This window comes from Amphibalanus amphitrite, unplaced genomic scaffold (assembly GCF_019059575.1).
Source record: "Amphibalanus amphitrite isolate SeventyFive unplaced genomic scaffold, NRLGWU_Aamphi_draft 000636F_arrow, whole genome shotgun sequence".
Taxonomy (NCBI): Eukaryota; Metazoa; Arthropoda; class Thecostraca; order Balanomorpha; family Balanidae; genus Amphibalanus; species Amphibalanus amphitrite.
Window position 1 is genome coordinate 1824 of NW_024882130.1, and position 17729 is coordinate 19552.

General features: G+C 47.9%; 1 protein-coding gene and 1 long non-coding RNA gene across 3 annotated transcripts in view; both read left to right on the forward strand.

Annotated features, from left to right (window-relative positions):
• Nucleotides 1-2094: 2094 nt before the first annotated feature.
• On the forward strand, nucleotides 2095-4238 carry LOC122363705. Its single transcript, XR_006253413.1, has 2 exons — nucleotides 2095-3074; nucleotides 3664-4238. It is a non-coding gene; the product is annotated as an uncharacterized LOC122363705 (long non-coding RNA).
• A 2020-nt stretch (nucleotides 4239-6258) lies between these two features.
• LOC122363706 (DNA damage-regulated autophagy modulator protein 2-like) overlaps nucleotides 6259-17729 on the forward strand; it is a 35929-nt gene continuing 24458 nt past the window's right edge. For both annotated transcript variants that reach the window (XM_043333250.1, XM_043333248.1), the window contains exon 1: nucleotides 6259-6555. In XM_043333250.1, coding sequence (XP_043189185.1) covers nucleotides 6527-6555 — 29 coding nt within the window. In that variant the 5' untranslated portion in view covers nucleotides 6259-6526. The remainder of the gene's footprint in view (nucleotides 6556-17729) is intronic.

A 17729-nucleotide genomic window follows, 5' to 3' on the forward strand; every position in this document is an offset into this window, starting at 1 on the left:
CTATTACGAGAGGACCATGTCATGGCTGAGAAAGGTGTTCTCAATATAAATGACACTGTATGAGTGAATAAATATTCCGCGCCCTCTTGGGCTATTGGCGGACCCTACCACCTGATCGGGTGTTGCAGCCGTTTCACCCTCCACCTGAGATCTCGGAAAGTTACCGACCGATTTTAAACATTCAAAGAGCGTTTGATAGCCCCACCAGGTAACTACCTTGTTACCAGGTTTCGTTGACCTAGGTGCAGCCCATGACGTCACAAGTCAGGTCAAAGGTCGCATTTTTTCACCGATTTAGTCTAAGGAATGCGTTACAGTCAGTTAACACATCAAATAAAAGGCATGTTATCGAAAAACATCGATGGAGCGTTGGTTGTCTAATACATATGTTGCCTAAAGAGGTCATTGATGCCAGGTCATTTCACAGAGGTCAGGTCACTAAGGGTCACAATATGAACCCAACTATGCTAGGGTCGTGTGATACATGTTTTATGGCCAATTTTACATTTAAAATTCAATGGTGTGAGCTAGACGGCCATTGGGGCCAGTTTAGATTATATTCTGGTGGAAGTCAGGTCAAGGTCAGGTCAAAGAAGGTCAAATTTCAAAGTTGATATTTTGCACAAAAGGGGTCTCTATTCGATGCAGCTGATCACAGGAAATCCAATGGTGGCCTTTGGCTTGCTTTGTGTGTTCTGTGACGGCTAAAAATTGAATTTGAAAATTTTACGTAATAAATTTTGAGTAGTTTTTTTTTTTGCCAAAACTTTGCTAGAGATGGAGCTATCGAAGGTTTAGTTTGGCATATCTAGAGCAGATAGTTTTATAACATATATTTCAGTTTTCATTTTTAAAGTTGTTGGTATTTTCGAGGTGTTATACTTCTATAGTTTTGTTTTAATGGTCAAAATCAATTTTTGTTTGGAAATAAGAGTTAGCAGTTTGGTAGCGCTGTTTATTTTACATCTTTTTTATCTTGAATATTTTTCGTTATCTTCAAAACTGTAAGCGTGACAGCGCTTCCCGCTAAACCTTTTATTGGGTCGAAAATGACAGAACATGGCATCCCTCTGACGTCATTTGTGACTAACCTTTCATAAGAGCTCTGGAAAAATTTGGTCACAAGGTGTAAAAATGATGCCCGGAGGGGTCTTGAAAGGTTGGTGGCGACATTTGCTATACTTTAGGAGATATCGACTGAAAAGGAGAGAGGGGGCCGTTTCGCGCCGCCCTCCCCCTCAACGGGGCTTTCAGTTGCTGCTCTCACAGAACCCTTGGTTATATTACAACGTAGTGGAATTGCAAGTGGCAATATAAGCTTCCTGTCAGCGCCGGACCAGAGTTTAAACATGCAGGCTGAATTTTAACATTTAATTTTTGAATTTTTAAACCGTTGAGCTTTTTAGAAGTTGTATGGACTGTTCAGCTCCTTTTTTTGGTCCATCACAGCGGGCTTGTATGTCACTTGTCAACCAAAATCGAATTAAAAACTTTTTATTTGGTCTGGCTACCTCGCCAACTTCTTAACTGGATCGTTTAGTAGCTTTTGATTGGGCACTGCCCACGTTGTCTGTCTAGCTTTTCGTGTCATAGACACTGTCTATGACACGAGAAGAGGCTGCTGACATCGTTTGTCGCGGTTGGATAATACCAATCCACGTCCCAGTGGCTGCTCGATCGCACTTTCCCTGGCCCACCTCTCCCACCAGGCGAGACTTTGCCCGGCACAGCCGTCGCCTCAGTGCCTCGGGCGGTGACCCGCTCAAAGGGGCTCACAATTCGTATGGTGCCGTGGCTCTCAAACCAATATAGAACAGTGAAACGCAAAGGCTCACTTTCCATATAAGGCAAACGGCTGATTCTGGCGCCGGGGCTTCATTCATGCTAAGGCGCCCAATCACAGCGCCGCATTTCAGTTAGTGTCGGGCGCAAAAGCTACTATGCTCCGCCCCTCCATCACGTGACCCTGCCCTCACGTGGCCTCAGTCACGTGGTGTTTCCACTTCTCGGCGCATGGCGGCGCTAGTCTCGCAGGGGCGGTGGTAGCTTGCTCCCCCGCCGTCCGGGGGTGATGGGTAGCAACTGCTGGTGACTGTACATTTGGTCTCAGATGCCGCTATGCTGCAGTATCAGCGCTGACGGAAGCCACAGCTGGCAAACTTCCTTCGTCAGCCGGAGCTCGAAATTCGAATGGGATGGACACTGAACACTGAACAGGATGTGGTAGTCAGACGCTGCATCTGATGTAGGGCGTGGTGTGGGCAAACGTTTCAATCTAAGTTTCATCATCCCTGCACCAATCGAATGGACCGGCCCCCTGAGGGGTTGGATTGAGATTCATCTTTGGACCCAAAGACTCTCTTCCCTAGTTTCAAGTGGTTTTCACAATGACACTCGTGCCGAGCTGATAAGGAGCTCCGATAGCAATGTCTTGTTTCGATATCGTGCTGAGGACGTACCCTGACGAACTGCTCCATGGCTAGCTACTGTAAAATATGTGTATCTGCATGCATCTGATGAGTAAAATATTGTATGTATTTATTTGTTATGGTTATCGGCTATCGCTGAGTCAAATTCATCTCATTTGCACGTCAAGACAGGCAATGCGCGCTCCGTGCATATCTGACAAAGTTCGATGAATGCGTTGCTGTGCATTATTGACTGCGTGTTTAATCTCCACTGCGTTTTCTGTGTCTTCTTGCATACGAATCGACGACTGTTTCGTGCTGTGCATTGTGAAAGTCAACATCAAGTTCAGGCCTTGCCAAACGCTGCGAATGTCCAATGTATTGTCATAACACCAATGTCATAAGCTTTACTTCGGTGATATTTTGTGCAGTTACATGTAGAGCAATATGCGATATCGCAATTCTGTCGGTGTACTTCTCACACCAACACTGCTAACACTCAAATCATATTACGCTGGTGTCTGCGTGGACCCGGCAGCAGGCGGCATCATGTCATGTTCTGATGTGTGCACACCTTTGTTCACAGGCGAGTACGAACACTGTACGCGTGCATGGGCGAGAACGAATCGGAGCTCTCCTTCGAACCCAACCAGATCATCAATAATGGTGAGGGCACTGCAATGCTTTCTCCATATTCTCTCTCTCTTTTCTAATGGTTATTAGTTAAGTTTAGTGGCTCCGTTTCTACGGATGTGGATGTCTATGTTTCACTTTGCATGAAATTTTTGGCAGTCTTTACCGAAAACCAGCATCATATTCACTTAGAAGAGGTATCTATGTGCGTCTTTTCCTGGCCCTGGTTCAAGGCTTATGACACGCCAGTGGCACAGTTTTTGCCCGTCTGACCAGTGATGAATGACTTGACGGCCGCAGGCCCCAAGGTCAGCGCTTCGCGTCTCTAACTAAAAGACAAGGTCACAGATGATCAGAATTTGTATTGGTCATGGCGAATGATGAGAGCGTGGCCCGTGTCAGTAATCAGTTTGTCCGCTCTGTATGCGCTGAGAAGCTATGTCTCGTATACGCTTTCGACATTTAAACTCAATGGACAACGCCACATTGTTTTGCACCTAGCTTTTTGCTGCATATCCCTTTGGGTAGGCTCCACCTGAGTCTGTGTGGTTATGTATGTCATCTCGTTCGTCCGGGCTGTGTCGCCATCTTTCTCTGACTTTCCTGTCTGGTCTGCTTCCAGTGCGGCCCTCGAGAGAACCCGGCTGGCTAGAAGGAACGCTCAACGGTAACCCCGGCCTCGTACCGGAAAACTACGTGGAGTACCTGCCGTGAGCGGTGCCTGTGACGTCATTGGGGTGCCGTGACGTCATTGGAGGACTGCCGCCGCCGCCGTGGCCGCGGCTTACTGTTGTGATCGAACTGTTAGCTTGTTGAGCGCCGATATCGTATCATATATTGTTGAAATGTTACACTGTGCGGTCGCCCGTGTCGGGTGATCGCCACGTCATTCCACCTCGTACTGGAGACTACCACTGCCGCCGCCGGGTACGGACCCGTATCCGTATCCGTACCGGGCCCGGATCCGTCGCGGTTTCCACATACTGGACGGAGAGGTCCTATCCCCGCTCGGCGTCGTGGCGGCGAGCAGCGCTGTACTGCGTGATAAAACGCCCCGCCGGCGACCAGATGTAGCCAGAACCGAGAACGTCTATTCATATATACATATATCATTGTCCGTGTATATACTGTACAAAGGGCTGCAGCGCTACAGCCCGGCCTTATGAGCGCAGAATAAACCAATATTATGAACACTGCTGAATGCGTTTAGGTGAGTGACGCCGTAGAGATGTTTGTGTGGTTCAAAGTGAGTGCATACGCTTTGATGAGTTCTGCGTTAAAGAACGGCGCCACGGAAGCGGCGGCACCGGTAGCTGCCATACTTTTTCATTTCGGTCCATTTTGACAGATTTGCCTTTGGTAGGATGCTCGTTCTCTTCAGAAAACTGTACTGTGTACTGCGATGTATCTGCGTAACGTCAGGCGCGCGCAGTTTGGGTCAACGGTTCAGGTGTCGCAAAAAAGGCATAAAAAGGCATACAAGAAAGCAATCGTGATTGCTGTCAAAAACATATCAAATATTCTTATTTTAAAAGGGCCACGTTTACAAAAAAAGAGCAGCAAATCTTAATGCTGATTGGATATTCATCAGTCCCCAAGCAGCAGTTTGGGAAAGCCTAGGTCAGGGGGGCCGAGAAGGTCCTGTTGGGACACGAGAAAGTCCGAGGGCGAGTGCATGGTTTGGGACGGCAAAAACATCTGACCGGGGTCGATTTGGTGGCTTAAATGCATTACTTCTTTGACAGGCATCGATCGATGAACTATGCGGCCTTTTTGCACTAATCGGTAAACCGCATATTATGAAAAAATATCGTATAGACTGTCTATACGATATTTAATAGACATCAAATCGGGTGGTAAATGATTCAACGCTTCGGTTTACCAGGGACTCGGACCTTTGACGATTGCCTTATGCCATTGCCCATTGATAACACTATGCAACAGTCATTTTGTTCCTGAGTAACGACCGATTTTTTGGACTCATTGGGTCCCATTATAACCGAAATGGGCATTTGTTTTGATCTGAAAATGCTTTTCCGGTTTTCAGAGACGATTTTCGATTTTTGGCCCCGAAATTCGGTTTTTGGCCCACTGTGTCCGGTGTAATTGAGTAATCGACTCGCGGTAACTTTCATCGCCCTTCCTATGCCACAAGCTTTCGAATGATATCCGGTTTTGCATATTTGCGTGTAAAAATAACGTCATAAATCTATGTTAAAGTAAGAAAATATTGAAATTTTGTAAAAATTTGACATTTTTTTCGATTTAATTTCAAAATAGAGAAAAAACTAAAGGCCCTATCCAAATTCTGAGCCCAGTTCCTTGAAGAGCATTCAATTTCCGTTCGGAAGGTACTATTTTAGTGCATTTTATCGGTTTACTGTGGCGTCCAGATTGAGTCACTTGAAAAACGGGCCCCCAACAGATCAAGATTCTGAGCGACAGGACTGCTCAAAAGTAAGTTCCTGCGTGTGACCCGAGGTCACAAGGGGTCAACAAAATGACCTCAGTTGACCCCTCGTTGATCCTATGGCGTTAACATACGTTATCAGGTTAATGCTATGTGATATGACTTAGGATATGTGTTTAGGTTAACTCAATCTGGACGCCACAGGAATCCGATAAAATGCACTAAAAAGGTACCTTCCGAACGGAAATTGAATGCTCTTCAAGGAACTGGGCTCAGAATTTGGATGGGGCCTTTAGTTTTTCCTCTATTTTGAAATGAAATCGAAAAAATGTCAAATTTTTACAAAGTTTCAACATTTTCTTACTTTAACATAGATTTATGACGTTATTTTTGCACGCAAATATGCAAAACCAGATATCATTCGAAAGCTTGTGGCATAGGAAAGGCGATGAAAGTTACCGCGAGTCGATTACTCAATTACATCGGACACGGTGGGCCAAAAACCGAATTTCGGGGCCAAAAATCGAAAATCGTCTCTGAAAACCGGAAAAGCATTTTCAGATCAAAACTAATGCCCATTTCGGTTATAATAGGACCCAATGAATAAGAAAAATTCGGTCGCTTTCCAGGAACAGAAATTTTTTCATTTTTTGTTGCATAGTGTAATGTAAGTAGGCGCCAGGCGGTTCTCGAGCCAAGACGAATGCAATCTTTATTTCTATGAATGCAATGCTGAATGCTTGGCTTTGACGGGTTTAGAAGTCGGCTTTAGAGCGGCTCTTGAAATCCTTGAAATGAGGCTAGCGAGGGAAAGAAGAATAATGTTCGGGTGATGTTCGGGTTGAAAACAAAACAAATGGGCCAGTTTCAAGGTCATGTGTGTGAAAGGAGAGGCGTGGGTTATGGAGGGGATGTTGTGATGTAATCGGTGTCGTTTCAGTTTGTGAAAGCTCAAATTTTGTGCGTGGGCCTGAAGATATGCATCTTTGCCGTATGGACTAACGTACTGGAGTCCTGTGCAGACGTCAGCCCCCGCAGATCCCTCTGATTGATTGAATTTTGCGTGGCGGCGAACATGGCGCACAACGTGGCTAACATCAACAGGTATGTTGCTTCTAATCTATACCAGCTCTGAGCACATGTCCTCTGTGGTTCGTGTTTTCTCTTCTCTACTTTATTTTAGTATTGGTAGTATATATAGCTAGCTCGTAGAGTGGTCTGAATTTCTCTCGCTCTCTCTTTCTCTGATTACCTGGTAACACTCTGACTAGAAGAGTATTGATCTTTCTTTCATCATTTTGTAGATTGCTGCCCAATCAAACTAACACCAACACTGCTACTCAGGTCTGTTCCTTCTGGCTTAATCCTTCCCCGGCAATGTCCTCCCCTGGCATTTGTCCTTCCCTAGGTTTTTTTCCTTTTCCGGCTACCCACAACCCTGCTTAGTTACCGCTTAGTACCTACCAACCCCGACACTACATCGTGGAAGATCAGACAGTTGAATGCAAGAAACGAAGAAGTTGGACGCTAGGGCCTGACGGCTGCGCGCCCTAACCCACAAAGAAGAAGAAGAAGATAATCTATACCAGCCGTTCTCAAAACAAAGCTGCATCCATATTTCTGTGAATTTATTTATGTCCTCATGCTCAAGTTCCATGGTTTGGATTAGCAACTTGATGTATTTTACGGTTAGTTTCCTTTGGGCAAATTGCTGAATCCGAGACGAGAATAACTGATTGCCTTGAACTGACTTAAGTGCTTTGAAGGATAAGGAATGCAACTTATAGAATTAATTGAACCTTGAAATAAATATTTGACCTCATTAGTCATTAGTAGATATTGGTTTTGGTTGGTGCCACATTTCTCATCAGCTTTGCACAAAATGTATCATGTCATTGTGTCTGGTACCTATGCAGTAGCATATCCATGGGGATCCTTGGGTCCTAGGACCCCCCTGGAGCCTAGAAATGAGTTATTTACTCAGAAAAAATGAAATGACTTCGAGGGCCCTTTTGACCACTTCCCATTTTTTTTTTTCACATAGGTACTGAAAAGTATTGGGGACTCTTTTAGGGGCCATTTGAGGACTATCAGATGGCACCTTTAGGCCAATGAGGGACCTTGTGAAGTAAACATAGGGCCCTTGGGAATGAACAGGATCTTTTCAGGCACACAGAGGGCCCTCCAGAGGGCCCTCTCAGGCACATTGAGGGCCCTCTCAGGCACAGAGGGCCCTCTCAGGTACACCAAGGGCCCTCTTAGGCACACCGAGGGCCCTCTCAGGCACACCGGGGGCGCTTTCAGGCACAGAGGGCAATCACAGGTACACAGGGCCCTCTCAGGCCACAGAGGGCCCCTTAAAACAAACAGAAGGCCCCATGAGGTATGTGGGTCATTTCCAGGCCACAAGGTGTCCTATGAGGCCAACAGACAGTCCTCTTAGATCAAAGGTGGTCCCTGGAGGTCACCAGAGGGCCCTCTGAGCCCTGAGGTGAACAAAGGGCCCTCTCAGACACCTCAAGAGGGCCTTTTGAGATCAAAGAGGGTCCTCTAAGGTGATTAGAGGGCCTTCAAAGGCCATAAAGTGCCCTCTGAGGCCACTGGAGGGCCCTCTGAGGTGACATGAGGGTTATGTCAGGCCACCATGAGCCCTATGATGTATCAGGCCCTCTGAGATCAAAGAGGGTCCTTGGAGGTCATCGGAGGGCCCCTTCAGGCGAATCTAGGGTCCTTTTAGGCAAATAGAGGGCCCTCTGAGGCAAACAGAGGCCAGAGAGCCCCCTTAGAAACCACAAGGAGTTAAAAAGATCAATATGAGGTCAAAACTCAAAGCTGGCCCTCTGATGCATAAATAGGGTCCTCTGAGGTCACCAGAGGGCCCTCTAAGGCGAATGGAGGACCCTCTTAGGCGAATCAAGGGCCCTCTGAGGCGAACAGTGGGCCCTTTGAGATCAAAAAGGGATCTCGGAGGCCACAGAGAGTCCCTCTGATGTCAAAATAGGGCCCTCTGAAGTCTGAAACCACCAAAGGGCCCTCTGAGGCGGACATAGGGCCTTCTCATCCACCTCAAAGAGGGCCCTCTGAAAATCAAAGGGCCCTCGGAAGTCGGAGGTCAGCAGAAGACCCTCTGAGTGAAACAGAGAGCCCTCTCGGGCATCACCCCAGAGGGCAGTCGGAACACTCTGAGAAGGCCATTTGAGTTCCAACAGAGGGCCCTCTGAGGTGATACCTATGAAGGCTATGTCGGTCTACTATGGGCACTTTGAGGTCGGTCAACAGGCACTCTGAGGACAAAGAGGGTCCTCTGAGTCGAACAGAGGGCCCTTTGGGACTATAGTATCAGAGGACTTTTTTAGGCCACTGAAAGGCCTTATGAGGCCAACAAAGGGCCCTTTGGGACACAATCAGGGCCCTCTCAGGCACCCGGAGGGATCTCTTCTCTAAGGCAAACAGGGGGTCACCTTAGATGATATGAGGGCTGTTTCAGGCCACCAGGGCCTTATTAGACCAACATAAGGCCATCTGAAGTCAAAGAGGACCTTTTGAGGTAAAAAAGGGTCCTTGGAGATAAAACAGAGGGCTCTATCAGGTACCCAGAGGGCCCTTTGAGGCCAGTGTGATAGTCTTCAGAGGCCATCAGAGGGTCCCTCTGAGGGTAACAGAGGGTCCTAGACGAACAGAGCCCCCCCCCCCGTGAAAACGCAGTTGGTGTCACAAGGCCCGGTTTGCATCAAATCAAAGGTCAGGTACCTATGCCCAGTTTCAGCTCTCTGTTGCCGACGTGTTTCGAGCTGTCGCAAAAAAACTCTGTGGTAGCACCCGCGCCCCCTCTTTCGGTCAGTGCTCTTCTAACTCGGCTTCTGGGCCACGTACCAGCACGGCAAAAGCAACGTTCGAAAGAGCCTAGGTACAGGGACCCGCAGTTGCTTCTGTACACACTAGTATTTCAGCGTATTCTTGGCCTGTGACACCGTTGGAGGCGCATTGGGAAATGATTGTGTGCTTATTAAAACCACCATCTGAAGGGCTTTAAACTGATGTGCTGCTCTCCTAATTCAGTGAACTTTTTATGGCTGTATCAGCAAAACACTGTTTTCAGCGCCTTTTCCTGCCCCATTCCTTCTGAAACCTGGAATCGCTTATTCCATTTACTCCTGCCATCTGACGATGGTCGTGCTGACTACTAGTTCCGGCGCTAGTTACTGCTCCAGTTTTGCACCCGGCACAAACTCAGGCGGCACCGGGCCGTGGCTCGACCATGGGGAGGGTCGGACCGTGCCGACTGCCTGGGGCGCGGTTAGATCGGACGCCCTGCTGGGGAAGGGGACGGGAGTGAGCGGGAGTGGAGGAGGTGGTCACGTGGTCCGTCCAAGCTCGCAGACGACCTGTCCTGCGCCCAGCCATGTTCCGTGATCCAAAATGGCACGAGAGCTATGAAATGCCTGAAGGAGACTCTTCGAAAGCGAACTTCAGCAGCACTAATTTACCATATTCTGTGGAGATAAATGAATATTATCTTAATGCAGAAAAAATTGTATGCTCAAGCTGTATAAGCTGTATCTTTTTAAAATTTTGTAAATAGGATAGGATTCGTATATATAGTGAATTGTGTTACAATAAGCCGTTTCGCTGTTATGGTTACTAACTGAAGAGTTATCCTTTTTTCTCACAGGAAATGACAATAAATAACAATACGAATAAAACCAGACGTTTCACACAAAAAGTGCCTCCGTCAGTGGCAAGAAATAAGTAATTAGGCATACATGTTTTCTTTCGATAAAATCGATGAAGTAGTTATCTTCATTTTTAAGATATATTTTCAGCAGTTTTTTAAGCACATCATGGAAGCTTATAAACATTTGTGTATTTTATCGGCAACCCGGCTGGCCAGACCGAGACGGTGCCGCATTTAGTTCTCAGCGATGTTAAACCTATACACTTATTTTTCTCCACTGACGAAGGCACGTTGTTGTCCGAAACGTTTGGTTTTATTCGCATTGTCTTTATATTGTCATTATCCGTGAGAAGAACATACTCATATGGACTGGTCTCAGTTCATGTAGAAATTGTTGCACATTCATCAACACAGATAAAATGAATATTAGCCCTCACCACACATATAAGTAGAGGTAAGTAGACCGCGCCCCCTGTTTTTCACCAATAAATCGAGGCAAAGCGAAGGATTGCGACGATTCTTTGGTGCCCTGGAGTTAATCAATTTTACAACTTCCCGGAAAATTAAATAGCCCTTATCATTTTTTGCATCTTGTCTGAGAATTTTAAATCCCTGAACCAAAATATCTTTAACCTGTGATTATTTTTCTCAAGATTATGGCAGGCCAGAATAGCAATTGAAAGTCAGCGCACATCTTCTGTGTGTTTCCATAGTCGTTTCGTGATTAGCAACGTGACAACATGTGAAATATACTATCTAATGTTTGTCTCATTGATTGTTGTGGGTTCCAAGGTCACGTGAAACCAGGGGCGGATCCAAGGGGGGGGGGGTCACATGGGTCATGCCCCCCCCCCCTTGAGGCCCGGGGGCCCAAAGACCTTCCAGGGGCACCACCGGCCTATCAGGGGTATCACAGTCCTGACAGGGGCACCACAGGACCGCCAGGGGCACCACAGGCCTAGCAGGGACACCACGGGCCTGGTGCCCCTGGGCCCTGACAGTACTGTAACGCCCCTGACAAGCCTGAAGTGTCCCCGGCAGGCACGTGGTGCCCCTGACAGGCCTGAGGCGCCCCTGCAAGGCCGGTGGTGCCCCTGGCAGGCCTGTGGTGTCCATGGTAGGCCTGTGGTGCCCTTGCTAGGCCTCTGGTGCCCCTGACAGGCTTGTAATGCCCCTGGAAGGACTGTGGTGCCCCTGGGCCCTGACAAGCCTGAGGTGCCCCTGACAGGCCAGAGGTGCCCTTGCTAGGCCTGTGGTGCCCCTGGCAGGCCTCTGGTGCCCCTGACAGGCTTGCGGTGCCCTTGGAAGGACTGTGGTGTCCCTGGGCTCTGACAAGCCTGAGGTGCCCCTGACAGGCCCGTGGTGCCCTTGTTAGGCCTGTGGTGCCTCTGGCAGGCCTCTGGTGCCCTTGCTAGGCCGCTGGTGCCCCTGGCAGGCCTCTGGTGCCCTTGCTAGGCCTCTGGTGCCCTTGCTAGGCCGCTGGTGCCCCTGAGAGGCCTCTGGTGCCCCTGCGCCCGGAGAGGACTGGTGCCCCTGAAAAGTCTGAAGTGCCCCTCGGCAGGCCCGTCGTGCCCCTGACAGGCCCAAGGTGCCCCTGCGAGGCCGGTGGTGCCCCTGGCAGGCCTCTGGTGCCCCTGGCAGGTCTGTGGTGCCCCTGGCAGGTCTGTGGCGCCCCTGGCAGACCTGTGTTGACTGGTGCCCCTGCTAGGTCGCTGGTGCCCCTCACAGACCTGTGGTGCTGCTGGGCCTTGACAAGCCTGAGATGCCTGGCTATGACAGGCTCGTGGTGCCCCTGATAGACCAGTGGTGCCCTTGCTAGGCCTGTAGTGCCCCTGGCAGGCCTCTGGTGCCCCTGCTACCCCTGCGCCCTGAGAGGACTATGGTGCCCCTGAAAAGCCTGAAGTGCCTCTCGACAGGCCCGTGGTGCCCCTGGGCCCTGACAGGCCCAAGTTACCCCTGCGAGGTCGGTGGTGCTCCTGGCAGGCCTCTGGTGCCCCTGGCAGGTCTGTGGTGCCCCTGGCAGGCCTGTGTTGACTGGTGCCCCTGCTAGGCCGCTGGTGCCCCTCACAGGCCTGCGGTGCCCCTGGAAGGACTGTGGTGCCCCTGCCCCTAGGGGTGCTCATGGGCCCAACAGGCCCGTTGTGCCCCTGACAGGCCTGTCGTGTATACTTGCTAGACCTGTGGTGCCCCTGCTTCCTGGCAGGCCTGTGGTGCCCCTGGCGGGCCTGTGGCGCCCCTGCAAGGCCGTAGGTGCCCCTGACAGGTTTGTGGTGTCCCTGGAAGGACTTTGGTGCCCCTGACAAGCCTGAAGTGTCAAGGACAGACCCTTTAGACGCCAGGGTCAAGTTCGTCGGATTGACAACGATTTGCTTACCTGATAACGTTCCTGGTAAGTACTCATTACTCAGCGTCCACAACATATATACACATAGCACATTCATATATACTTGCTTACAATTGGTAAATGTGGTTGTGGCTAAGAGGTAAGATACTGACTAAAAATAAAAAATAAAAAAACTGAAAATGGGGGCACCACCAAAATGAAGTGGACGAAATCCGTTGAGTTTTTAATTTTGGGTATAGGTAGGGGCACCACTTCGATTCATGACCCTCCCCTTGGAGTTTTCCTGGATCCGCCCCTGCGTGAAACTCAGATTAAGGTCATTTACTTGAAATGATCTCGGTTAACTTCCTTAAATTTACCCCTTTTTACTGTGGTTTTTAGGAAGTGTTGGTTTGAAATTTAGCACCCATTTTAGCATTTGAAAACTAGGCATACTTACTTAGGTATCAGTTATAGTGCCTATGCAATATGTTGCAAGGCTGTAAGTGCTGGTTAACATTCTATGGAAAGCCGGCAGAACGCCTAATGGGTGATCTGGCGTGACCCGTCCTACCCCAAATGCTTTGATACATCATCTTTGATCAAAACAAGTGCAAATTCGGAGTCAGAAGCAAGCCAAGTCCCAGAAAACTTCACTTGTAGAAATTCTAGCAGGACCCAATTTTCCGTGCTTTTGGGTTATCAACCTGATCTGGGAGGTCAACCAGTGACCTAGGATCTCAGCATTGACCAGGACATAAAAAATAATTGGATTTTTCTTGTCAGCGATGACCAGGACCCTCAAATCATCGGTTTTCTCTCGTCATGAGCAGCTCGCTCTTTTTTTATTTTTCAGCGAAGCTCTGGCTCTTTTTATCAAGGGCCGAATGGCTGAGGGTTTCTACGCCCCTCCGCTACATGTAAGACGCTGAAAAGAAATGCCTAAATGGGTGAGGGTTAAATATCGATTGGCTTTTAGGTGCCGAAGCTCGAAGCACTTTAATTTACTTCGATAGCAGTTTTTAAGACCAACGAGCTCGAATACTATAACTTCTTGAACAATGTAAGAAGCACCACATAAAATGAATCGTGAGAGAAGCGGCTCAAGATTAAGGAGCTATCAGACACTTAATAAAAAACGGCATAGATTAGAAACTGCACCTAACTTGCACTGGTTTTTAAACTTTTTCGTTGCAGACTGGTAGATTAAATTTTAGGATTGATTTCAGCTGATGCTCAAATGGAGCTATTCATTCGTTCATTCATGCGACCATCCAATTCCATTAATAAAAGAAGCCAGTGACAAAATTGTTCATTTTAGATACCTAAGTGTGAAATACAAACTCAATAAAAGTTAAATGATACGGCAACTTTGACAGCTTTTATAATGAACAGACAAATAACTTTAACAAATCAAGGTTGAGAGCCCCAAATAGGGGAGAGTGAGGTAAGATGAGCCAAGGGGCAAGTTTAGCCACCCCATGTTTCTCAGCTCCTATGACGCTAATTAACTTGAGCTTCCAGGTGCCATTCGCTTACGATGCTGCAGTCTTTCACGTGAGACGGCAACGTTCTCACGCTCAGCACCCGGTAACATGTGGTATCGCCCCTGATAACTAAGACATGTTTTGCCTTTAAAATGAGATGGTTGTTATCTGCTGTGCATGGTTATTTTCCTTAGCGGGTGTCATTAATCGAAAATGGCCACGGGTGGGGCAAGATGAGCCACTTTCACCTGGGGGAAGATGAGCCGGATAAGCCACTGTTGTCTCCGCTGTCGAAAACCAAGCTGATCTGCGCTTGTTTCTGCTGTATAAAAATGGTAAGAAATTGTTTTTCTTTGTTGATTACACAAGTTGTAAGTGATTTGCAGATTATCTGAAGGATAAAATGATTTCTTCCGTGATAGAAAACTTGACGAGTTATTGGAAGGCTTAAACAGTCACTTTTTGATGGAGGAAAAAACTGCGATAAGTATGTATGCCATGGAGTGAATAAAAGAGCCCACTCTTCGCCGCGCCCGGGAAAAGAAGAGGCTCGCTTTTTCTATCCATGCTCAACTTTCCCCACGACGTGTCTCAACTTACCCCGCCCATGGGGTAAGATGAGCAACGTGCAAGATCATTTTTGACGTAGCCTTTCAGTACAAAAATAAGCGGTATGAAACATTTCTGGCCACCATTACATGCGCAAATGACCACTCTGTCCGTCCAACCCGTAAACGCAGAAAAATGATCAGTAATTTAGCCTGTAGCTTACGAAAAACAAAAAGCGGCTCAACTTACCTCATTCTGCCCTACGTAACACAATTGAGGGCATTTTTTAGGCCATCACAGTATTTGTCAACAATTGTTGTTTGGGGGACTGGGGAGGGTGGTTACTGGCTCATAAACTGTCCTCCCCCCCCCCCAAAAAAAAAGAAAGAAAACGAAACCGATCATCCGCGAAAGGAACAATTGAGCTCGAACCAAGGTGACGAATCGATTTATAGGTATGCAGGATGACTAACGATGTCACTTTTTTGACTTCTTGTGTCAAATAAATTCCATCATCTTGATAGCACGTCAACATTCTATTTGACATTTTACAACAAACGTATAACTATTTGGCGCGACTGGCCTCATAAATGTTCTGAAACTAAAACCGTTTCTTCGCAATTAACTTGGACCACGTCATCCCAGCTTATGCACGACAAAAATAAAATAATGCTTCAGGATCACTGGCCTGAATTCCAATGCTTAAAGTTTACTCAAAACCGGTGTGGCTGAGGCACTCTTCGCTACATCTCGTGACGGCCACCATTGTGTTGCATGCATTTTTTCGGTAAGCTATAAGTTAATAAGGAAAGGATTGGTGAGTGGGTTGAAAACAGCCCTCACCCCTCCCCCTCCTTCTGGAAACATAAGTAACCGAAAGATCTGGCGATGGTTTATCCACCCCGTCTGCCGCCGCGCTGCGAGGCCTCGATTCGTTCGGTATGTGGCTTCCTGAGCGGTCCTCCCCGGAGGCAAGGTGAAAGGTCATGGCCTGTATCAGAAATTTATACGTTGCTGAATATGTTTTATAGTTCTTCCAAGGTCTTGGACACCGTTTTATTATATCGGATAAGCATTGCACTTTCTTATCAATCAATACATTTAAAGAAAACTTGATCATAATCTTATACTGCGGCAATTGTAGTTCTGCTTACGGCTGCCTCTTTATGATACGGGCCACCACCTCCACTGCGCTGGAGCTCAGGCGTTCTACCCCTCCCCGCTACGGACCGGCTCTCGGGCTAGGTGTGTTAGTACTGAGCGCAAACCTGTAGTAGTCACGTGACTTTCATTCACGTAGCGGGAACGGAAGCTATAGGCGATACCAAGGACGGGCTCTGGGGAGGCAACCGGCGCGGAAAAATAGCACGATTGTAGTTTTGGAAGAATATCTGTTGCGGTAAGAGGAATTATACAAAGCATACGTCCTAGGAGCAAACATGTGTTATTCCTCCATACTTTGCGCTACATTTCCTTTCTCCAATGGCCAGCACTTAGCAAATAATAGCGCAATTCTAAATTGGTAATATATGTGTACAGTAGCAACTGCGGGTCCCTGTACCTAAACAATAATTACGAAATTACTCCGGTCACTTTTTGGATCAGGTCAAAGGTCAGGTCACAGAGGTCATCCAAGGTCGAATTTCGACAATTTTCAGGTCCAATTTAGACAACTTTTAACAAACCACCGCATAACTCGGAAATGTTTAGAGCTACATTGCCTAGGAAAAGCGTAGTTAATAGCTCTTTTAACACCCGTTTCGTCGTTCACATCTAAAGTCATTCAAATCCTTCTGCTTCTCCCCACGCCACAACCCCTGTTCCGGGCTGGACTTTATTCCATGCGGGCGGCTCCCATTGGAGCGCACCGCAGCTCCTAAGGGAGCACACCCGTAGCCGGATGCATTGGGACTTGGGGGGGGGGGGGGGCTGGTCGACCTGTCCTGTTGGACACATCGTACAACATTCACACACAAATTGATGATCCCTGTTTTTTTCGCTCTTTTTTGTATCTTTCTGACTGACAAATTTCCACTCTCAGTCTTCCAGCGTTCTTTGTAGTGAGGGAATTCCCACTCCGACACCTGCATGCCAAAATATAATTTTAGGACACTGCCTTTTTTGTAGTTTTGAGGTATAAGCAATGAGCTTTTTTCCATGGCTTTGTTTTATTGGCTTGAATGGACTAACTGGCAGTGAAAGCTTGCGCTAATCGGAGCATGTTGCGAACTCCCTACCACTGCCCACTGACCCCACCGTCTAATTCAACAATTTTTGGGGGGAGGATTAATCGGTGACAACTTCGGAGACTTCTGATGCCATTTGTCCCACTCAACTAACTCATACTGGCCGCAGCTACTGCACTAGCCACAATTATCCCCAACAGGAAGCTTGTATATCAAATGACGAGTGACTCGAAGCTGGTCACTCGCCAATGACCGTTGAGCCAACAATGGTCAATGCCCCCACCCAATGCGCTGTGGGATCGACTTCGTAATCAGTATGGAGGCTCTTGATGATAGTTTCTTAGCGTTTTTCTACCTTCTCGCTGTGAGCTGCCTGACTCATATAAAACGTCGAGATGAACGGTATCGTACTCTGATCAATGCTCTCCCTGGTTTTCATAGTTACGACAGGAGACGGGCAAGGGGCTATCCACTTTCCCTCATCACCATTGTTTGTCTGAACTCTGAAGTTCAACAGCCTCAGGATTAACTTCAAGGTGAGCGTCGCTAGATGCCAGGAAAGTACGGTTCCGGTTTGCTGGTCGGAAAAATGACGGTTCCGGTTTGCCGAGCGACGGCGATAAGTTTTCCCTCGATTATGCCTGTGCGCTCATGTGGTGAGCGATATCCCTGTCACAACCGTAAGGAGCCGGGTAACACGTCTCCGTTCGATGGTGCTGCCCGTCATCAGACATGTCTCTTTTCGTCGTTCGATGTCATAAACTGACATGTCTCCGTTGTAAACTGTCGGCAGTCGATATATTTCGCTTGGTTTGCGTGACGGTCGACATGTCTCGATTTTGGCTGTCGGCAGCTGACATGCCTCCGCTCGGTGTCGATGCGTCTCCGAGCGATTTGGCCGCTCTCAGGTGGTTTGTTAAATCGATAGCAGTTTAATCGACTGGATTGGTGGGTTTTCATGTAGCTGGCTGGACCGCTATGTAGCCATGGAAACGGCCCAAGGTGGACAGAAGGTGCTGTATGTGCTTACCTGCCTCTCATACGTTGTGAGTCTCTGT